At 38.6% G+C, this 24,217-nt stretch overlaps 1 protein-coding gene across 3 annotated transcripts in view; it reads left to right on the forward strand.

Moving 5' to 3' along the window:
• The window catches only part of sf3b1 (splicing factor 3b, subunit 1), a 47,066-nt gene extending 23,167 nt beyond the window's left edge, over window positions 1–23,899 (forward strand). For 2 of the 3 annotated variants that reach the window (XM_083996376.1, XM_083996378.1), the window contains 12 exons: window positions 1,416–1,686; window positions 3,728–3,873; window positions 4,721–4,867; window positions 5,981–6,106; window positions 7,512–7,733; window positions 9,869–10,051; window positions 11,390–11,501; window positions 13,029–13,149; window positions 13,253–13,384; window positions 17,084–17,356; window positions 19,724–19,940; window positions 23,290–23,897. In XM_083996376.1, coding sequence (XP_083852502.1) covers window positions 1,416–1,686; window positions 3,728–3,873; window positions 4,721–4,867; window positions 5,981–6,106; window positions 7,512–7,733; window positions 9,869–10,051; window positions 11,390–11,501; window positions 13,029–13,149; window positions 13,253–13,384; window positions 17,084–17,356; window positions 19,724–19,940; window positions 23,290–23,448 — 2,109 coding nt within the window. In that variant the 3' untranslated portion in view covers window positions 23,449–23,897. Of the gene's footprint in view, window positions 1–1,415; window positions 1,687–3,727; window positions 3,874–4,720; window positions 4,868–5,980; window positions 6,107–7,511; window positions 7,734–9,868; window positions 10,052–11,389; window positions 11,502–13,028; window positions 13,150–13,252; window positions 13,385–17,083; window positions 17,357–19,723; window positions 19,941–23,289 lie in introns of all 3 variants that reach the window. The other variant, XM_083996377.1, reaches the window with a different exon arrangement.
• The last annotated feature ends 318 nt before the right edge of the window (window positions 23,900–24,217 follow it).

Genomic DNA, 24,217 nt, shown 5'->3' on the forward strand with positions numbered 1-24,217 from the left:
AATAAAAGTAGAAAAATGTAAAAAAAAAAAAAAAAAAAAAAAAAGATATTTAAAAACAATAGAAAAAGTGGTAGTAGATTTTAATACAATAATAATACAATAGACTAATCTACAATTGTCAGTTTCAGCTCTGATTTAGAAACTGGATTGAACTGACAATTTTTATTTTAAATATGGAACAAATACAAAATGACAGACAAGAAATAATGGTTAATAAAAAGAAAAAAAACAGTCAGTCACAAAATAAATATGATAATGATGATAATTATAGTCAAAAGCCCTATTCGCACAGGATTAGTATTACCTGGGGACGTCGGGTAATCTGTAAATGACCCCCCCACGTCCGTGTTTCTTGCGGTGCATTCGCACGGGATAAGTGAAGTCTGTATTTACTGACATTAAGGCTCCGATATGACGTCAAAGCTGCATGTCGTAACATCCGCTGCTGTCACATCCATGTGCCAAGCAAATGTAAATAAAATGTCAAAGCAGCAACGTGACCGGGGAAGAAGTAGAAAAGGCGCGCAATAAAAACAACAAATATAAAAAATGCCCCTCAATCACTGAGATGCAGATTCGCACGGGACTAGTTTTACCACGGGACGTCGGCCTTTGGTGAAATACAGTAGATAATTTGCGGGGGAATTTTTACTTTACAAATTACTGACATGGCGCATTCACACGGGATTAAGATCACTGACGTCCTCCACAATTATTACAAATTACCAGAGGTCCCCAGGTAAAACTAATCCCGAGCGAATAGGGCTAATACATTGTCAAACACTGACTATCCTATAAGCTGCTTTTTACATATTTGAAAATGAGTGGAAATAGAAAACAAACGTATTTGATCCCAATTTCCCAAAACTCATTAGTCATTAATACTCAGATTTATACAACTGCATCAGCTGCTGACAAAGAAGAAGATAAAGTATCAATCGATGTCAATCAATGTCTTTATTTGTCCCCACGGGAGCGATTTAATTTAGCAACAGCAGGAGCACACAAAGCAAAATGTACAGAACACATGACATAATAAATTACAAATCGCAATACAGACCCAAGATAATAAAAAAAAAAACGCTACAGTTAGGAGGGAAGGCTATTTCACCCAACTACCTTTTCCTTCTGGCAAGGAAGAAGGTGTTCAAGAAGAACAGCGGAAGGTACAAAGGGGTGTTTATACCTGTTTGTCTTTGCAAATGGGAGTCTAAGCAAGTAAGATAAAAAAAAAAATATTTAATAACAAAATAAATGTGTAAAAAGCAGATATAAACAAAGAAGATGATAAACTAAGAAAGAATTGATATTTAATAACAAAATAACAGTGTAAAAAGCCGATATGAACAGACATCTAACCTCCTCCTCTTCCTATTCCTCCTCTTCTTCCTCCTCCTCCTCCTGCTCCTCCTCAGGCTGCGGGCCTGGCCACCATGATCTCCACCATGCGTCCCGACATCGACAACATGGACGAGTACGTGAGGAACACGACGGCGCGAGCCTTCGCCGTGGTGGCGTCGGCGCTGGGCATCCCCTCGCTGCTGCCGTTCCTCAAGGCCGTGTGCAAGAGCAAGAAGTCCTGGCAGGCGCGCCACACCGGCATCAAGATCGTGCAGCAGATCGCCATCCTCATGGGCTGCGCCATCCTGCCCCACCTGCGCAGCCTGGTGGAGATCATCGAGCACGGTCAGTCAGTCTCCATGGCGACCGGCGGCTACGACCGGCCGCCGTGGCGACTAGCTGTTGTTAAACCAGGGTTCTTACGGAGCCTTAAAAAGTCTTTAAAAGGCATTGGATTCATTAATCTAATGTAAATTTCCCCACTGTGGCACAAATAAAGGAATCTTAACTTAACTTAAAGGGATAGTTCAACATTTAGTCAAATCGGTCCATTGCCATAATCCCTATAGTCATAGCAGTAGGTTCGTTACACAATCCAACAACTCCACAACGCTCTGGTGGACAAGTTGTGAGCTGCACATTCACCACACTATGAGATAATAACACAACGTTACCACACAGAGTTGTTTTAGAGGGAAATGCAGAGACTGCTTGATGAAAAACTGTCCCTGAAGGCAACGCGCATCAGAGGTTTTGCATGAATTTCCCTCTAAAACAACTCTGTCTGGTAACGTTGTAGCACCGACAATTAAAGGTAACGAACCTACTGCTATGACTATAGGGATTATGGCAACGGGTTTATTTGCAGAAAATGTTGAACTATCCCTTTAACTAAAAACAAGGCCTTAATTGGCATTAAAATGTCGTAAATCAATTTTTCAAACGTCTTAAAATTGTTAACACTTGGTAAGTGGTATTTTATGGTTTTAAAGCAGATATCAGTGGAATGTTTTTGTTAATATAAGTCCTAAATAGTCCTATTTTCCGTCAGCAATCACTTACATGAAGTATTTCAGCCTAAACACGAGTCTCTCCGTCACTCTGCTCTGCTGTAACCCGAGGAGAAAATTTTCCTTGTGGGATACAAGTGTTATCCAATGAGGAGAGAGAACGGCATGAAGGGCTGTGTGTGCAGCCAAGGGATGCGCGTGAATGTGGTGACGTAGCACGAGGACCAATTGATGCCTGACAAGGGCGGGGGCTGCTAACTCATGGTGCGTTCATGGAAACTCGTACTTTGTGTTTTTCCTTCCTGTGAAGTCATACCAGTTCGATCTGGTACGAGTTCACGGGTCGGAAGTTACGAGTGGCCGTTATAGGGAACTTTCACAGACAACAGGATGGTAAAAACACGAGCTACGGGTTACCTGGAACGCTACCAAGTCGTAGTTGTGACTTGAAGCTGTAACTTACGGTTTCAAAAGCCTGCCTTGAACGCAGCATTAGCCGAAACGGCCGTGAAGCTGATATCTGCTTTAATTAGTCTCAAATCTCAAAATAATTTCATTTCATTTCTTTATTTATTGAATTGGGACAGTGCACATTCATCAACACTGACGCATTAAGTACCAGTGTAAATGTGCCGGACTTAGCACAACTGCTAAATTTCAGCCGCAGTCCCAAGGCAGGTTTCTAAAAAACATAAACACAGAATTTTAAAACCTTGTGATGACAAGTCATACAGTGGACAATTACAAGACAGAGCACAGACAGACAATATCAAGGCAAAACAGACGCAGACAAACAAAATAAGAACAGACAAATTTGACCCACAGTTAAAGAACAATGTACCATACATGCCCGGGAACAGACATCAGTTTTAAACAGTATTTAAACTATATGAGTGCATGTCTGATTTGTTTTTAACCAATGTTTGAGATGTTTTTTAAAGACTAGATAGTTGTCACAGTTTCTGATGTGTGGTGGTAACTTATTCCAAGACTGTGTACCTCTTACAGTAACATAACTGCAAAATTTCTCACCGCCATCAGCTCCCAAGTCAGTTTTTTTTTTTTTCTGACTTTTTATGCCTTTATTTTGAAAGGACAGCTGCGGAAAACCTGTGAGAGTTTGTAGTTTTCACCAAAGTCCGTACTTTTAATGGAAACACAGAACTCAAATTTCTTTTAATGCGCATTTCATTTCCCAGTTATTTGGATCAGTTTGGATGGAAACAAACAGCACCGACTTAAATTTCATTTCAAGTGGCTTTAAAAACATCTTTAAAAAAGTCTTAAATTAAACTTGTCTTAAGCTGTACCAGGAGCCCTGTAAACGTGCTCCTGTCTGACTGCTGTTGTGTGTTGTCATGGCGACCGCTCCTCAGGTCTGGTGGACGAGCAGCAGAAGGTGAGGACCATCAGCGCTCTGGCCATCGCCGCTCTGGCCGAAGCCGCCACGCCGTACGGCATCGAGTCCTTCGACTCGGTGCTGAAGCCGCTGTGGAAGGGAATCAGGCAGCACAGAGGAAAGGTACGGGCTACACACACACACACACACACACACACACACACACTCTTATACACACTATTAACTAGGGATGTCACCATTACATGTTCTCACAATCAGCTGTGATATAAAACGTCGCGGTTACTTAATAAACGTAAACTTTCCTCTCTATCGTCACTCTCTAAAATGATTATACCGGAACGATTTTGACAGAAGTTGCACAACAACTGAGTGTGTAACTCGTTTTCCTTCCGTACCAGTTTATTTTAGTTTATTTAGTTTATAGCAGGACAGCGTGCACTGCAGTGACATGAATTATTCAAAGAAATAAAAAGATGGCTGCACCAGATATAGTAAGGACGTTCATTTCCATCTGTAGTCCTCGACATAAAAACAGAAAACATCATAACTAGACTGTAAGTGCAGGTTAAAATACACAATTCAGGGTACATTAATAACAGATAACACTGTAAAGGTTAAAAGGATAGTTCACCCAAAATTGAAATGTCACTCATGATCTCCTCCCCCTCATGTGGACTAAGGGCTGGGAGAAGTTTCAGAGTCCTCCGTGGCTTCTCTGAGTTACAGGGGGTCTCGGCGTAGCAGTGCATGTCCATATGACGGTTGCAAATGGATACCAACTGTCTTCGTAACAAAAAGACACACCAAAAAACATCCAAATACCCGAAATGAGAAATTGTTCCGAAAAAAATTAAACAAGTCTATTTTTCAAGCTTGTTTTGTAGTGGAAGCTTCCTGTTCCTGGTCCGTCTAAATCTCGCGAGATTTGCGCCAGCGTCAGTAATCGCACTGCCAGTTTTGAGTGAACTGTTCCTTTAAAGGAGACTGACCGTGTCTCCCCCCCCCTCAGGGTCTGGCTGCCTTCCTGAAAGCCATCGGCTACCTCATCCCCCTGATGGACGCCGAGTACGCCAACTACTACACCAGGGAGGTGATGCTGATCCTCATCAGGGAGTTCCAGTCGCCCGACGAGGAGATGAAGAAGATCGTGCTCAAGGTGAAGTACACTTTTTATTCTTTTATTCAGTTATAGTTTTTATTCTTTTATTGTTTTATTCTTCTTGTGAAAGTTTTTATTCTTTTATTGTTTTATTCTTCTTGTGAAAGTTTTTATTCTTTTATTGTTTTATTCTTCTTGTGCCGGTGCGACTCTTCTCGCCTGCTCGGCCTGGCGGTGGCCGCCGCAGGGCTAGAAGCTCGCTACAGGAAACAACCAACACGAGAACCAGCAGAGAGGACGACGCCGTGTCCTCGCTGTTCTCACCCTGCACCCGTTGGTCACAGTCACTCAGTCACACCTTCTCTAGAGCCGCGGTGCTCAAAGTGGCGTCCGGGACCCTCAGGGGTCCTCGAGACGGTTCAGGGGGTCCCCAACTCTTACTCTCAATTTTAACACATTTTTCTAGAATTTATAACATTTTTTGAGATTTTTTTAATTTATTTTTTTACTTTTTTCCTCAGAAATTGTACCACTTTTTCTAGATTTAAAAAAAAAAAAACTTTTTTTTGAGAATTTTTACCTTTTTTTGACAATTTTAACCACTTTTTTCTAGAATTTTTCTACAATTCTAGACAAAAGTGGTCAAAATTAAAAAAAAATTGTCAAAAGTAAAAAAAAAAAAATTATATTTACTTTTTTTGGACAGTTTTTAAATTTTTACCACTTTTGTCTAGAATTGTTTTTGAGAAATTGTACCACTTTTTTCAAGATTTTTTTTTTTCTGAGAATTTTTACCACTTTTTTCTTGAAATGGTTAAACATTTTTGGAGAAATTGTACCTTTTTTCCAGAAATATCTCTATATTATAATATTTACAAAAGTTCACGCCATTGGCTCTAATCTGAACGTACATTGTCTAAAAAAAGTAACATTCTTTAGTCTCAGAACAAATATTTGTGTATTTCTGGTGTTTGCTTCACAATTTTGTCCAATGGGTCATGGGTCCGTGGTTTAATTTGTGTCAATTTAGGGTCCTTGATGTAAAAAACTGTGCAGGTTTAGTCTTGACTTAAGTCCGGGATCTGGATCAGAGTTTGTTTTAGTGTTTTAGTGTAAGAAGAAAGCATTTCCCTCTGTGACCGGCTGTTTTCTGCTCTGTCTCTGTCTCAGGTGGTGAAGCAGTGCTGCGGCACCGACGGTGTTGAAGCCAACTACATCAAGACGGAGATCCTGCCTCCGTTCTTCAAGCACTTCTGGCAGCACCGGATGGCGCTGGACCGACGCAACTACAGACAGGTGAGACACAGACACACGAGACAGGAAGTGAAATGAAACATCTGTGAGCTCATAACAAACACGTTTGAGCTTCATATCAACAGAAGTCGTGGCGGACATATTGAACGTATGGCAAACAAACACTGCATGTCTCCAAAGTAGCCGACTCATTTCAATGTAACAAGTGCCGATGAGAACTGGGGGAAAAAAATCAATCACAGACTTCATGATCGATTACCATGGCAACGAACAAAGCTTCGATTTCTTTGGGTCGGTCCTTGAAAATACAAAAACTTCTGCAGGATGTACCCATGTTTAGCAGCATTTAAAAAAGTTTTAGTAAGTAAAAGTAGTAATTTATTCGTCCATTTTTTGATTTGATTTGAAATTCTTTATTCAGTCACATCACACAATAGCAAACATTATCGACACAAACATTATTGACAAAATAGTGACGGAAAAGGCACAGGCAGAAGCATAATGCTTATATTAATGCCTGTCCTACATACAATATAAAGCTACCCAGCATTCTTACAATATAAAAAACAAACAAACTCACAATAAGACATAAGACAACAACTAACAAACAGACAAGCAAACGAACAAACAAAACTAAACTAAACCAGAGAAAAAACAATAAAAGAACATGATACATAGATTTTTAATTTTAATATTTCTATATAAGTATGGAGGAAAAGGTGTAGGCTGAAGCAACAGCTAATTTTTGCCCTATTGCCCCATTTACAAGGAGAAAAGTTGCAGAAACAGAACAAGGTAACACGATGGCACAGTTTTGAAACTGAAAACAATAAATATTAGGGGTGGGAGAAAAAAAATCGATTCACATAAATATCGCGATATCTTTTTTGACTATTTTTAAATCAATTTTTTTTTCAAAAATCGATTTTCTTTTAAAAAAAAAAGAAATATTTTTTTTGAATATTTTTGTTTTTGTTGAATTTTTTTAAATATTGTGCAATGTGCATTTGTTCGCCTTTTTTACATACAGAGAGTACAGGCTTTGAAAAGGGTTTAAGTTCACTTTATAATGGAGTATGTTAATTTATAGGCTCCTACAGTATTTGTGTGCAGATAAATGTTAAAAATGCTAAAGACTAAAAATCATAGAGAGAATCGGCAATATCGTAGAATCGCAATTTAAATCGAATCGCCATCCAAAAAATCGTAGAAGAATCGAATCGGGAGAAAAGCGTATCGTCCCAGCCCTAATGTATATTAATCTAAGCAAAAAAAAAAAGGTTTACATAACAGTAGATTGAAGGAGAATGAATAAATACTAAAGAGGTTGGGAACCGCAGTGTTAGAATCTGCAGCCGTTTGTCTCTGAACTGAACTGACCGAGTGTGTGTGTGTCTCTGTGTGTGTGTGTGTGTCTCTCTGTGTGTGTGTGTGTGTGTGTGTGCAGCTGGTGGACACGACGGTGGAGCTGGCCAACAAGGTGGGCGCGGCGGAGATCATCTCGCGCATCGTGGACGACCTGAAGGACGAGGCGGAGCAGTACAGGAAGATGGTGATGGAGACCATCGAGAAGATCATGGGCAACCTGGGCGCCGCCGACATCGACCACAAGCTGGAGGAGCAGCTGATCGACGGCATCCTCTACGCCTTCCAGGAGCAGACCACCGAGGTGAGTAACAGCACCGGGGTTCTCTACTAGTCTCACTCTGGGCTCCACATCTTCCCATGGTCATAACAGGGTTCCTACGCAAGTATGGAAAGTATGGAATTTTATTTTATACATTTCCAGGTCTTGAAAAGTATGGAAAACGGAAACTAATGTATGGAAATATATTTATCTTAATACTTATCTGGGTTTGGTCTTATTCACATTATTACTTTATAGCCTATGCGCTATTGTACCTAGCTACAATATCCTGGAAATGATTTGGTTTCATAATGGCATACAAATTCAGAATAATGAAAACAAATGATTAATTGCATGCTTTATTAACGTGAAACACATCTATTTACTCAAATGTCACAAATTATTTTAAATTTTTTTTACTGAGACACTGCAAAAACTCAAAATCTTTCCAAGAATATTTGTCTTATTTCTTGTCAAAATGTCTCATTTCTAGTCAAAACTAATCTCTTTCCAGTTAAAATAAGACTCATCATCTAAAAATCAACTTGTTTTTAGATCATTTTCACTTGTTTCAAACTAATTTTCACTTGAAATAAGTAGAAAAATCTGCCAGTGAAAGCAAGTTTTTTGTGTTTGTAATAAGAAAGAAAAACTTGCTCCACTATCAGATTTTTCTACTTATTTCAAGCGAAAAATCTGCTTGAAAGAAGTGAAAAGTGTCTAAAAACAAGCTACTTTTTAATGTGATGAGTCTTATTTTAAGTGGAATGAGATCTGTTTTGACTAGAAATAAGACAAATATTCTTGGTAAGATTTTGAGTTTTTTGTAGTGGAAATCCGGAAATTAGGGTCTGGAAAAAGTATGGAATTTGGAAATTTAAAATGTGTAGGAACCCTGTCATTAAGTCGCGACCCACTTTTATAGAATTCAAACCAAGAAGTTTTTTTTAAGGCTTTAAAAACTAATTTAGCTCTTTATTGAGCAAAGTGCATTTCAGAGCACATGAATGAAACTGAGGAGTTACCATGACAACTGCATGTACGGAAGTGAATAAAAAAATACACACAGTTGCACAAAATGGAGACCAACAAAACGATATATTTGACTTCTAATGCATCTCTGCATTCAGAGCATGTTCACAAAAGTGAATAAATATCAATTTGCACAAAATAAAGACCCACAAAACAAAACAAGATTCACTGCATCAGGCCACATTAATAAGAAACTGATATCTTTGTATACAGAGCAAATGGAGCAAATAATAAGAAACTGAGGAGGAGCATTACAACTGCATGTGTTCACGTGACGCGTGCCTTTTCAATACAAGTTATTTTTCAAACTAAAAGACATGTCCAACATCAGATGTGCATTAAATATTATTTACTTTTTTGACCAGCTGTCTGCGACCCATCCAGAACGGGTCTAGACCCACTTTGGGTCCCGACCCACCAGTTGAGAACCACTGCAATAGCATACACAATGTATACACTGACAATACACCGACCAAAACAGAGAACAAAGGACGGAACAACCCTCACGACATAATAAAACAGGACAGAAAAGTGTAAAATAAACAACAAAAAGGGATGTGAAACTACTAAAATTAAATTAACAGTAACTACTTAATATATATTTACTCAAGCGTAAGTTTTTCCCATTTTTTTGTTTTGCATTTCCACCTTATCTTGATTTGTTGCGATCATTTTTTCCAAAAGAAATTTCAAAAAGAAAGTTAAAAATGTTCTTGTTTGGGTCTTAAATATAAATATTTTCCCCAAAAGAATGATCGTCTTTACAATCTGCATCCACTACTCCCAACACAATATTTAGTGGTGTGAATTCAAAATTAATCTTTTTGGGTCTTTGCCACTTTTGAATATCTAACCACAGTCTGACTACATTGTTAAAAATGTTAAGTTGTTTATTTGTAGCGGTAATTCTATAGAAAATCTTAATGTGAAAAATTCTAGAGTATGAATCAGTATGTTATTGTATAAATAGATCTGAAATAATCCTTCCAGGGAATCAAAGTGTTAAACTCGTCTTCCCAAAAGGAGCTGACTGCATGTGGGGGAAAAAGAAAGACCTCTGCTAAATAAGAAAAAATGATACGTACTTTTTGTTCACCATGTAAGAGTTTTTAGAGCTGCAGCACTAACCTCTCCTCTCCCTCTAGGACTCTGTGATGCTGAACGGCTTCGGCACGGTGGTGAACGCTCTGGGGAAGCGCGTGAAGCCGTACCTGCCTCAGATCTGCGGCACGGTGCTGTGGCGCCTCAACAACAAGTCGGCCAAGGTCCGGCAGCAGGCGGCCGACCTCATCTCCCGCACGGCCGTGGTGATGAAGACCTGTCAGGAGGTAAAGACGCACCCAGAGACACTGAGTCGTAGGCCTGTAACGAAACGATGCACGTGTCGAAACCCAAACCGCATTCACCCATTCCAACTTCCTGTATCTGGCCCTTCAAATTAAAAGCCCTATAGCCTTTCATATACAGTTCAGTCATATTGATTTTGACTTAATTTTGACAAAACACAGCTCCAAATGTTCTTTTTTTTCCTGCGACCAATCGACCAATGAGATTTTGGTCGGCTAAATTGCATTGTATTATAGTTGCTTAAAGGGATAGTTCAACATTTTGGCAAATTGGCCCATTGCCATAATCCCTATAGTCATAGCAGTAGGTTCGTTACCTTTAATTGTCGGTGCAAGCTATTTTTAGAACGGAGGAGCGGAGCGGCAGGCTGTTCAGAGCTACGATATGGAGGCTAAAGGAATTTCTTGGTTTTCCTCATCAAACTCATCAAATACACAACCCAACAACTCCAAAAGGCTGTCGTGGACACGTTGTGAGCTGTACAATCACCACGCTATGAGATAATAACGGAACGTTACGAGACGGGGCTGTTTTAGAGGGAAATTCATGCAAAACCGCTGATGCGCGTTGTGTTCAGGGACAGTTTTTCAGCAAGCAGACTCTGTATTTACCCTGTATTTACCTCGAAAACGGCTACGTTTCGTAACGTTCCATTATTATCTCATAGCGTGGTGGTTGTGCAGCTCACAACTTGTCCACCAGAGCGTTTTGGAGTTTGGGGATTTTGTATTTGATGAGTTTGATGAGGAAAACCAAGAAATTCCCTTAGCCTCCATAGCATAGCCCTGAACAGCCTGCCGCTCCGCTCCTCCGTTCTAAAAATAGCTTACACCGACAAATAAAGGTAACGAACCTACTGCTATGACTATAGGGATTATGGCAATGGGCCAATTTGCCAAAATGTTGAACTATCCCTTTAACTATTGTAAAGTGCATTGAGTTTGCCCTGTGCATGCACTTTATTCAATTCAATTTTTATTTATAATGTTTTTTTGGTCGACCAGTGCTTGGTCGACTAGGCTATTTGGGGGCAGCCCTAGTTATAATTGTTAATGTTAGGCTATATATATATTGTTATAATAAATAATCCAGTTTTTGCTCTCAAAATCTCTTCTTTTTTTTAACCTTAATAAAATTTGAATTGAATCGAATCGTGTATCGAACCGTGGGTCAGAAATCGAGATACGAATCGAATCGTGACTTTGGTGAATCGTTACAGGCCTAAACACTGAGACAGACAGATGTTGTTGTTGTTGTTGTTGTTGTTGACACACAGCTGCACCAGAAACTGAACCCTGTGTGTGTGTGTGCGCCTGCAGGAGAAGCTGATGGGTCATCTGGGCGTCGTGCTGTACGAGTACCTGGGAGAGGAATACCCCGAGGTGCTGGGCAGCATCCTGGGAGCGCTGAAGGCCATCGTCAACGTCATAGGTACGTCTGCTCGTGACGTCATCACGGCTCCACAGCTCGGAGCTAGGGGTGTGACGATACACTCATCTCACGAGACACGAGATTGGGTTCACGAGAGTTGCACATGCATTTTGAAATGTTTTATTACATGCATAATGTAAGCATGAGCTTTTACTAAACTAAAACTATAATTTATAAAAGTTAAAATAAAATAAATAAAATGAAATATTCCTTTCTTTTACAATATTATGTGCAGTGTTTCCTCTAGGATTTTTTTTTTTTAAGTAGTGGCAGCGATTGTTACATTTCCTACTGTACCTATCACTGCTATTGTTTCTGATGTACAGGTGCATTAGAATATTAAGGGAGAGTTTATTATTAAGGCCAATGTCAATAATTCCATTCAAAAAGTGAAACTAATACATATATATGTCCATTACACATGAATTAAACATCCCATGTCTTTATTTATTGAGTTTATTTTAATAGTAGCCTAATAATCATGGCTAACTTTCAGTGAAGACCTAAAATTCAGTATCTCCAAAAAAATAAAGCATTTTTAATATAGAAATGTTGTCCTTCTGAAAACTATGTCCATCTATATGCACAAATACTTGGTTGGGGTTGAACTACTGGAAACTGACTTTTCCGTGATATTATAATGTACTTATTTGTTAATGGTGAGCCCCCCCCCCCTCCCGCGCCAGACAATTCCTCTCTTTTTTGGTCCTGACCCGTTTGCATCCCTGTAAAATAAAACTAACCCTGAGAACGTGTGTTTTTTAATTGTTTAAAACTATCGACAGTCTCTGATCGGATTTTAGATTTTGGTGTGACGGAGTTCTTGAAGTATTGGAGCATTATAGACTTTACTGTGCTATTTTAGAGCTTTAGTCGTAACATATTGATCTTTATAAAGTCCTGGAGGTGAGTATCTAAAGTCTAAAGGCTCGTTCGAGATGAGCCAGGCGTGCGCAGAATCGATCGCCGGTGACCAGCGCACAATGCATGCCGGTTAGATTTGTGTCCGACTTGATCCCGACTTGCTCTGACGTCATGCACGCGCCTGCAACGATAACCTCACGAGATCAAGGCGGCCGCAGTTTTTAGAGCCAGGCGCCGCAGTTGCTCTCCACCGACTGCTACCGCCTGCAAGCCTCAGGGCATGATGGGAAACGCACCGGATCATGAGCTGATTGGCTCTTAGTTAGGACTGCAAACACTACGTGTTGTTGTATAATGCTAGATTATATGAATCTCATGTTGTAGGCCTATACTGCTTAAAAAAATATTCACACTGAGTCAAACTTATGTCCTGAGAAATATATTGGTTATTTATTGGACAATTGCAGTACAGCATAAGAAATATAAACTTTGGTGACTTCCTGTTTGTATTGACGGCGGCTGGAAACTGTCCGACTTGACTGCAGCTTTCTGTCACCACCCCCTGCTGCTGCCGCCTGCTCTCGCCGACCATCCAGACGAGGCGCAGTTCATCTCGAACGAGCCTTAAATCTAATCTAACCCCTCTGTGACCTCTGACCTCAGGGATGCACAAGATGACCCCGCCCATCAAAGACCTGCTGCCCCGTCTGACCCCCATCCTGAAGAACAGACACGAGAAGGTGCAGGAGAACTGCATCGACCTGGTGGGGAGGATCGCTGACAGGTGGGTGCAGCCAGTCAGTCACATGACTCTCTGTAGCGATGATGATGATGATGATGACCTGTGACCTCTGACCTCTGACCTGTGCTGTGTGTGCGTCCCCCAGGGGGGCCGAGTACGTGTCGGCCAGAGAGTGGATGAGGATCTGCTTCGAGCTGCTGGAGCTGCTGAAGGCTCACAAGAAGGCCATCCGCAGAGCCACGGTCAACACCTTCGGATACATCGCCAAGGCCATCGGGTCAGTCGCAGCTGTCAATCAACCAATCAATCAATCAATCAATCACTGACACTAGCTCCTCCTCGTATTGATGTTGATAGATCAGGGTTCTTACGGATCCTTAAAAAGTCTTAAAAGGCATTGAATTCATTAATCTAAAAACAAGGCCTTAACCTGTTCACGCAGGCCCCCTAGTGGTTGGGACGCCGGCGTCCCAAATCAATAACACATGAACGGCGTACTTAATATAACGAAAAGTAGGCATGCTGTAATGAAAACTCCACCACAGACCTTTTAAGGACACTTTCAGCAACAGGTAGAAAAAAAAATGAAGTTTCTGGGTGCTACGGTTTTTTCACAGTCACTGAAAATGTCTCAAACAATATCAGACTACGGCAGCCCGCAAGTGACGTCACGTCAACAACGAAGGTGATTTTAACATATATGTACCATCAGTACACCTCTTCTTTCACCACCAAAAAATCATAAACTGTCATATAAACAAAAGCAAAGCACAAAAATGCAGTTTTTACCCCATTAAAGGTTTAAACCAGCCTGCTCACTCAACAAAAACAAACCCGGAAGTCATTTTCGAGTGCCGAAAAATACGGACAATAATCAATAATAGACCCACTAAAACACTGAATAAAATTACAAGCTTACCCTTTTTTAAAAGCTGAACATGTGCTCGAAAATAATCCATTGATTGATTTTATCCATCGTGACCAGATATTCCACGGCGTGTTACGTAACTCCGCAGTTCTATTACTACTCGCGTTCTCCGTCAGACTGCGCACCCGCTTTGCGCATCTCTCGTCGCCTGTCAATCAAAGTCACGGGGGTGAAACTTTTTGTCCAATAGCAGAGACTCTAAGGTGTGACCTGATATATAATGATCCCTGATTGGGCAAAGCTTAAGCCTGCACCCAGCTGGTTCCTGTGGTTCCCTCTCCCCCTAGTGTCAACAAGTAAGCAATACAAGTCTCCACAAAAAGTGTGTTTTTACTGCCCCAAGTTTAATTAAAATAATAATAAAAGACAAATGAACTATTTCAAATGTCCTTGTTAATTTAAGCCATCACTGATGGTTGTGGGATGTTTACTTCTGGAGTTTTAAAGGAAAATAACAATATAATACAGGCGAAAATAGGTAAATTCATGTTTGGATGGGTTTTGGACACTAAATATTCATCCCCATAAATTAAATTTTCTAATGGCATTTTACTTATGTAACTGGTGTTCCTAAAACCCATCAAGTATGTGATTGGCCCCAATAGGTTATCTGTTGGAAAAAAAAAAATCTCACTAAAATATTGCAGTGTGCATTTTAGCCAAATTGGACAATTTTGGACAGGTTTTGCACACTGTACATCGCCAAGGGACACTGTTTGGAAAAACTCTATAGTGCCTCAGTAGTTTTACCTATCAACCTAAAATTTGGTACATATGTGGACAGGGAGTGTGTGAACCATATATGTAAAATTCAACCTGTTTTATAATTAGGATTTTGATATATCACCTTTTCACCAAAAATTTCAAACTCGTTTTTTTTTTTTTTTTGGAAAAAAAAAAAGTTATTTCAGAAGCCCATTTTTTTATGGAATGACTCAATTCAATATTTTATACATTCTTTTTTCTGCATTTGTGTTTATCATGAAGTCGGTCTTAAATTTCATTTCAAGTGGCTTTAAAAAAGTCTTAAAAAGTCTTAAATTTAACTTGGCTTAAGCTGTAGGAACCCTGTGTAAGTCAGTTATAATATATTCTATAAATGGTGATCCTAATAATGATGAAAAAGAGACTTGGTTGATAATAATAATAATAGTGACTGGTCATAATAACAGTATTGGGGGGGAAAAAAATAGTAATAAAGATTGAAAAAATAAATTAATAATAATAGAAAGTAAATAAATAACAATTGTGACAGCAATAACGACAGAGAAAAAATAATAATAGAAACAGCGATTATTCTAGAAGTACAGGAGAGAGATAAGAACCAAAGGTACAGGGGCGGTGTGGGAGCGAAGGAGAAATGCAACAAAAAGGATTTTATTTTTTTCTTTTCCTTTTCCTTTCTCCCCTTCTTTTCCCTGGATGGGGAGAAAAATACATAAATGAAATACGAATAAATGATAAAGTAATGATAAAAATTTTTAAAAAAGTAATAATTAATGACCATGACAATAGTGGTAACAATAATGGCTAACCATAATAATAGTAATAACGTATTGATGTTGATAGATACCGGTGTCAAAGTCTCACACAGTAAACTAAACAGCTGTGATGTGAAGCTCTTGACACCAGCAGGAAATAAATGTAGAAATGAAACGTGGATCAGAACAAATCCAGATGTTTGAGTCCAGAACAACAGGTCTGGACTCAATCAGGAGTAAATAAAATGAATAAAGGAGGAAGGAAATTACGATAAATGAGTCGATCTCTAAAATCGCTTACGTACAAAAACACCTGCAACAGCTTTTTTGAAAAGAAAAGATAAATACAAATGTGTGTGGTTTTCAAGATTCAAGAATATTATTGTTGTACGCAGAACAGTTCAGACCAGACGCTGAAACTCTTTGGAAACAATAAATACAAGGATCAAACTTTACGTTAATGTTAACGTGAACGTACAGGAGAAACGAGAGCGACCCGAGTCAGAGTGAAGGATTGAACAGAACGACATGAGGAGGAGGAAACATGTGACAGAAGGAATGTCAGAAATGATCCAGAGGAAATAACTTCACATCAGATCCACACACAGAAACAGGAGCTCAGAGTCAAAAGCTTCATGTCGGATGTGATTCCTCCTTTATGATTGTTTATATTATACTATTAATGAACTTCACTGCAGCTGCTGTGGAGCAGGTTTTTTAACGACTTAATGCTTCAAACATCTGAAATGAAGACAAGGCAGCTTTATTTATACAGCATATGTCATACGAAGGGGCAACTCAATGGGCTTTACATAACAACAAAACATTTAATAGTAAGAACTGGAAACAAGAAAATAAAAAAGATAAAATAAAACCCAAAATATTGTAGAGACATTTCTAGAAACAAGTGGTAAAAAAATTCTCAAAAAAGAAAGAAATTCTAGAAAAAGTGGAAAAAGATTTAAAAGTTAAACATTTTCTAGAAAAAAGTAATAAAATTTCTCAAAAACAAGAAAAAAAAGTGGAATCTGTCCAAAAAAAATAATATTTTAATTCTATAAAAAGTGGTAAAATTTCTATATATAAAGAAAAGTGGTAAAAATTTCTAGAAATAAAAAACAGTGGTAAAAATGTCTATATAAAAAAAAGTGGTCAAAATTTCTAGAAATAAAAAAGTGGTCAAAATTTCTATATTTAAAAAAAAAAGTGGTCAAAATGTCTATATGAAAAAAAAAGTGGTCAAAATTTCTATAAATGAAAAAAAAGGTGGTAAAAATTTCTATATAAAAAAGTGGTCAAAATTTCTATGAATAAAAAAACTGGTTAATTTCTATATGTAAAAATTTCTATATATTAAAAAAAAGTGGTCAAAATTTCTATTAATAAAAAAAAAGTGGTCAAAATTTCTATATATATAAAAAAAAAAGTGGTCAAAATTTCTATTAATAAAAAAAAAGTGGTCAAAATTTCTGTTAAAAAAAAAACAGTGGTAAAATCTTTAAAGATTCTAGAGAAAAGTGGTAAAATGTGACCTCCCTCTCTTTGGCCCCTTCCCTCCCTCCCTCAGGCCCCACGACGTGCTGGCGACGCTGCTCAACAACCTGAAGGTGCAGGAGCGTCAGAACCGCGTGTGCACGACGGTGGCCATCGCCATCGTGGCCGAGACCTGCTCTCCCTTCACCGTGCTGCCGGCGCTGATGAACGAGTACCGAGTCCCCGAGCTCAACGTGCAGAACGGCGTGCTCAAGTCCCTCTCCTTCCTGTTCGAGTACATCGGAGAGATGGGCAAGGACTACATCTACGCCGTCACGCCGCTGCTCGAGGACGCGCTCATGGACAGGTCAGTCTCAGTTCACCAATTTTCCAGTCATGGAAAACACATGGAAAAATTAGAAAAATAGTCAAAGGATTTCTTTCCCAAAGACGTTCCTAGTGAGAAAACTATGGACATTGAGTTGATAAGTGTTTCCAGTGTTGGACCTGATAGATAGATAGTGACAGAACTGTTGTAGGTGCGGTTTAAAAACATGTTTTTGCGTTGTTCTATGATAAATTTGTCTTAATTTCTAAGCATGAAAACAAAAACCGTAAACATTTGGTATAGATGACAATTTATGACCTGAATATTTCAAACATTTCCTCTGGGGGATTAATAATTGTTCCTATATTAATAGATACGGTAACACTTTACTTGAATAGGTATTCATAAGATTGACATAAAACTGTCATAACATGACATAACAGCTGTCATGAACATCAATGAATACTTCTGACAGCTGTCGTTAAGTGTCATTCGGTAAGTTATGTCACTTTTGATGCAAAGTTGACATTGTTTGAGATGTTCTTGTTATGAGAACTTGACATAGTTTGTCCATTAGGTCTGCTATGACAGTTTAAATTGTCTTTATGTCAAGTTGTCATAACAAATACATCTCAAACAATGTCAACTTTGCATCAAAAGTGACATAACTTACCGAATGACACTTAACGACAGCTGTCATAAGTATTCATTGATGGTTATGATAGTTTTATGTCATGTTATGATAGTGTTACTGTATGTCAATCTTATGAATACCTATTCAAGTAAAGTGTTACCGACGTTTCTAGCGAGAAAACTATGCACATTGAGTTGATGAGTGTTTCCAGTGTCGTCTCCTCTGATGAAGGACAGATAGATAATGACAGAGAACTGTAGTTTAAAAACAAAAACAACATGTTTTTGCGTTGTTCTATGATAAAATTGTCTTAATTTCTAAGCATGTAAGATATTATTATGTCATAGATAAGTTGGAGCCACAGACTGCACGTCTTTAAATCAGACTTCTGGGAGAGAGAATGAGAGGTTTCAGGTTTATTTATTTGGCACACATTTATATTCGATGGTGCAAGGAGGGAACGAAGCCGATTGGCTCGTACATAAGTTCCACCCCTGACACAAATTACAACAAAACAAATTTCTATGGCTAATAAATAAACATAGAGAAAAAAAAAAGGAGATCGATAAAGTGCATACATAATCAACGTTATATGAGCAAAATGAGCAAAAATTAGAAAAAATGAAGAGATAAAGAACAAAGTGATCAGTACCGTAATTTCCGGACTATAAGCCGCTACTTTTTTCTCACGATTTGAACCCTGCGGCCTATACAACGATGCGGCTAATTTATAGATTTTTACTGGCCAACGGCCTCCGGTGGGGCGCTCTAGCGGGAAGCGCAAGTGAGACAGACATGTGGGGAAAGATTATGCGCCGAAGAAGACACTAGTTTTGAGTTTTGGTGCAGTGTTTTATTTTCTAACCTGGCATGTTACTGTCTGTTGGTGCTGTGTTGATGCCGTATTGGTGCCGTATTGGTGCCGTACTGCCTATTTTCAGGCACAGTTTGGAAAAAAAGCATGTCAGGAACTAAGCAGGATTTCCCCTGTGGCTCTGCTACATTTTTACCTTAATTAAAAAGCTCCGGAGTAATTGTGATGGTTTAACTCGCTACATGACTTGTGACTTGTTACGAGCGAGAACGGAGGCTCTCTGTCTTCACTTGTCGTCTCACGGCTGAAAACCAACCTTGTAACATCACTACAGTAGCCTGGCCGCTGCCCCGTGTCTCAGCTCTCATCTCTGATCTCTGCTGCACCGCAACACAAACGCACTCCGTAACCCGTAGCCTAATCTTTTGTTCATGACGGTACAAATGCACACGCGCCGTAATATCGTATAAGTCATGTAATGTTCTCCACCGCTCCATTTATTGATTTTTCGCCGGCTTCGTTGTCAACAAATGCACATGGCTGAGAGGAGCGTAACCAAAACAGCGGAAAAGCGAGCGGACTTCCATAGTTCCACACATCTTCCGTGTACCGTCTTTCTGTGTAAATATCTCATGTTACATCATGAAAAACCTGCGGCTTATATTCAGTTGCGGCTTATATATGTAAAAAATCTATTTTCTTTTCAAATTTAGCTGGTGCGGTTTATATTCAGGTGCGCTTAATAGTCCGGAATTTACGGTAATAAATAGAGACAATAGAAATATCGCAATTTAAATCGATTCACCATCCAAAAAATCGTAGAAGAATCGAATCGGGAGAGAAGCATATCGTCCCAGCCCTATAATTAATGCATAATAATTGTGATAATCGAAACAGCGTGATTATTTCTCTGACAGTAATCATTTCACTGACCCGTTGATGTCCCGTTGTCCCCCAGAGACCTGGTCCACCGGCAGACGGCGAGCGCCGTGGTGCAGCACATGTCGCTGGGCGTGTACGGCTTCGGCTGCGAGGACTCGCTCAACCACCTGCTCAACTACGTGTGGCCCAACGTGTTCGAGACGTCGCCGCACGTCATCCAGGCCGTGATGGGGGCGCTGGAGGGGCTGAGGGTGGCCATCGGGCCCTGCCGCATGCTGCAGTACTGCCTACAGGTCAGATACACACAGTCTCTCTCTTAGTGTCTTCACATTCACAACCAGAACAAACTCAGCAAACTGTTCATTTTAACCAGTAAAGTCTTTTCTGATATATATTCTATATTAAAAAAAGTGGTAAAAATTTCTATATTAAAAAAAGTGGTAAAAATTTCTATAAATAAAAAAAAAAGTGGTAAAAATTTCTATATTTAAAAAAAGTGGTAAAAATTTCTATATTAAAAAAAGTGGTAAAAATTTCTATATTAAAAAAAGTGGTAAAAATTTCTATAAATAAAAAAAAAGTGGTAAAAATTTCTATATTTAAAAAAAGTGGTAAAAAATGTCTATATTAAAAAAAGTGGTAAAAATTTCTGTATTAAAAAAAGTGGTAAAAATTTCTATAAATAAAAAAAAAAGTGGTAAAAATTTCTATATTTAAAAAAAGTGGTAAAAATTTCTATATTAAAAAAAGTGGTAAAAATTTCTATAAATAAAAAAAAAAGTGGTAAAAATTTCTATATTTAAAAAAAGTGGTAAAAAATGTCTATATTAAAAAAAGTGGTAAAAATTTCTGTATTAAAAAAAGTGGTAAAAATTTCTATATTAAAAAAAGTGGTAAAAATTTCTATAAATAAAAAAAAAAGTGGTAAAAATTTCTATATTAAAAAAAGTGGTAAAAATTTCTATAAATAAAAAAAAAAAGTGGTAAAAATTTCTATATTTAAAAAAAGTGGTAAAAAAGTTAAGTCTTTTCTGAGGTTTAAATCCATAAAAACAAAACTTCTCCTTGTCTCTACTGATGTCCTTCCAGAAAAAACAGAGGTTTTTTGTTTTAGTTGCAGAAATCCTTTATCATGCAGCAGGTTTTCATCTAAAAATGATTTGGTGTTTTCAGGTTTTTATCAAATTTAATGAGATGAAATTGTGGAAACTTGCAAAAAAAAAAAACTGTGGGAACTGAAAAAAGGTGATTTGATGGACAAAAAAAAACAAGTGACACCATGTTCACACGCATAAAACAATATCGAAATTATTTTTAGAGTAAAGGCTCCTTTATGGAGATTTATGATGAAGGTACAACAAGTAATAGGGATGGGCAATTATTTTCGAATAGTCGTTCTGTTAAAAAAAATAAAAAAAATCGAATAGTTTGAGACAATCATCTTGTCATGTAAATGTTCTCTTTTTACTGTAGCAGCAGAAGAAATATGGAGAGACTCCACCAGAAAGTTCTGTGTGAAACTCTGTCAAATGAAAACAAGTGAAACTGAGGTGCAGCTCAAACTCTGCACGGTGCAGAAGGTAGTGGATTAATAATTGATTAGTACCTAGCGATTATCGAATAGTACTTTTGCTTGAAATGCCCATCCCTAACAAGAAAAGGAAAAACTGCTGCTGTTAATAAAGAAACGGAGGAGGTCAACAGGCTAATATGACCGACAGGATCAATGAGTAAACACCATGTACATATAAAGCATTAATTCCTGCGTCCCCATACAGCTCACTGCTGTGGAGGTTATAATCGAATCCCACTGCTAATTTTATTTGCGCCTAATTCCCCCTCACTCCTCGTTTCCTGTCTCTATCCTCTAACCTCTTCTCTTGAGGTGAAAAAATCCTTTAAAACATTCATCAAAGACACAAAATGAATGTAGATAGTGACGCCTACTGACATCTCATTCATTTAATAGACCTTAATAAATTCACAAAATGTATTAATTTATTTTAACAAGCGATATTTATCACATTTATCAACTATTTCATGATTCATCAATAGGGATGTCACGATTACAGGTTTTCACAATTAATCGGCAAGGCAATTTTATTTGTTAGCCCGTTTTTACAGTTTGTCTCAAAGGGCTTCACATGGCATCATAATTAATTAATTGTAAAGATTCCTAAATACTGTTACTTTCCACAAAAGATTATGTCAGAACCATGTCGGCAAAGTAAAGGTAAATGCACAGATATTGGTAAATTTACATGTACGTATGTACCTATGTACGTAACACTGAATTGTAGGAATTCAAATGTAAGCATGTCATTTGTAATAAAGAAAAAAAGATTAAAATAGACTTAAACTTTTGGTATAGATTTGAAACATTTCCCATGGGGGATTAATAATTGGTCCTATATTAATGCATATTTAAAATATGTTGTGTAAACAATCAGTTATGTAAGTATATTTTGGTTATATTTGATTTGACACATTCATAGTGTTTAAAAGAAATTGATTATTGCATAAGAATCGTAACACCGTGATTATTTCTCTGACAATAATCCTACCAAGAAAATCTATAATCATGACATCTCTATTCATCAATCTTAAAGGATAATTTCCGTTTTTTACAACCTGGACCTTATTTCTAGCATAAAATACAATCATTTTACTCACCCAGAAACTTTGGTGTCATTTGGAGTTGTTTTGACGAAATTAGCCCCAGTGGAGCGGCGCGTATATCCGTATAATGCGAGAGCACGGGGCAGCGCAATGCAGCCTCTAAATATCACATTATCCGCCGCAAAACTCGTTCATTTCGCCAATATTTTGTTATGATACACTAGTGACATTCCCCTCCGAGCCCGTGGTGGCATGTTATCAACATGCTGCGCCTGTAGGTTGACTACTAACCTCTGACCTGGATGATGTCATCTCCGACCGCTGCCCGGCTCATTCTGATAATAATCATTCTGCTTCGGCATTCGGGTCCATTTTTATCTCAACTAGCCGGAGCTTTAGTGAGTCCAGGTTGAGGAGAGGAAGCCTGTGGAAGCTGAACTTCATCCAGCTGCTCATTTTGTTCTGACAAGTCGGAAACACGCAGAAACGAACCGTAGCATTAGCGGTAGCAAGTTAGCCGCGCCGGGCAGCGGTCGGAGATGACATCATCCAGGTAAGAGGTTAGTAGTCAACCTACAGGCGCAGCATGTTGATAACATGCCACCACGGGCTCGGAGGGGAATATCACTAGTGTATCATAACAAAATATTGGCGAAATGAACGAGTTTTGCAGCGGATAATGTGTTATTTACAGGCTGCATTGCGTGCCCCGTGTTCTCGCATTATACGGATATACGCGCCGCTCCACTGGGGCTAATTTCGTCAAAACAACTCCAAATGACACCAAAGTTTCTGGGTGAGTAAAATGATCGTATTTTATGCTAGAAATAAGGTCCAGGTTGTAAAAAACGGAAATTATCCTTTAAGTTTGAAATGCATCCGTTTCATTTTATCACTTTTTAACTAGTTTTATCTTTATTGGTGTAGGCTGTGATCTTATTTTATCTTTTAATAGTTAATGTTTTTTAATGAATTAGAGTTAATCCTGACTTGTTGTTGTGTTGTGTTGTTGTTGTTGTGCAGGGTTTGTTTCACCCGGCGAGGAAGGTGCGAGACGTTTACTGGAAGATCTACAACTCCATCTACATCGGCTCTCAGGACGCGCTGATCGCTCACTACCCGCAGGTCTACAACGACGACAAGAACGTCTACGTCCGCTGCGAGCTCGAGTACGTGCTGTGAAGTCAACGCACCGCCAGTCTACTCCTCCTTTTTCCTCTTCTCCCTCTTCCTCCTCTTTCTCCTTCCTCCTCCTCTTCCTCCCTCTTTCAGTTTAGGACGAGCCGGTTTTCCTTTAGTCCGTGTCCGCTGCACCACGTTATTGATCACTTATTGATCAGAACTGAAACTATAGGGGAAGTAACAGAAGCATCATGGTCGAGTCTCTACGTACGTATGTTTTTTTTTTCATTTTCTTGTTTTTTTTTTTTTTCTTTGAGTGTTTTTCCTGACGAACGATCGCAGTGTTTTTAAGATTTGGAATATTTTTGTTTTGTGTATTGATTATTGATCGGCTCCTGTTATCAGCTGTAAACACCCCCCAACACCTCCCCTCTACTCCCCCTCTACTCCTCCTTCTCCTCCCATGTTCACACCTCCTCCTCTGTTCTTATTAGACCGTTGCTTTATTTAACCAAATAAAATGTTTGTGTATAAAAATCAACGACTTGAGTCAAGATTCATGTTTTTTATTCTTCAAGAGTTCAAACAGAAACACAGACACACATGAATATGATAAAGAACTGTAAACTAAACTAAAACACTCACTGATGTGTTATAAATAATTATACCATGGTCTGGGTGAATCCTCGATTCTGATTGGCTGCGGGGTGTCCATTAAAAAGTGATAATGGACACCCATAAATAGTCCAGTCATTTTATGAGAAAAGGTTAAACAAATTGCAACAGAAGCAAACTCATCTGATTTTGTATCCTCAACATGTCCTGAGTG

Source organism: Trachurus trachurus, assembly GCF_905171665.1.
Source record: "Trachurus trachurus genome assembly, chromosome: 21".
NCBI lineage: Eukaryota > Metazoa > Chordata > Actinopteri > Carangiformes > Carangidae > Trachurus > Trachurus trachurus.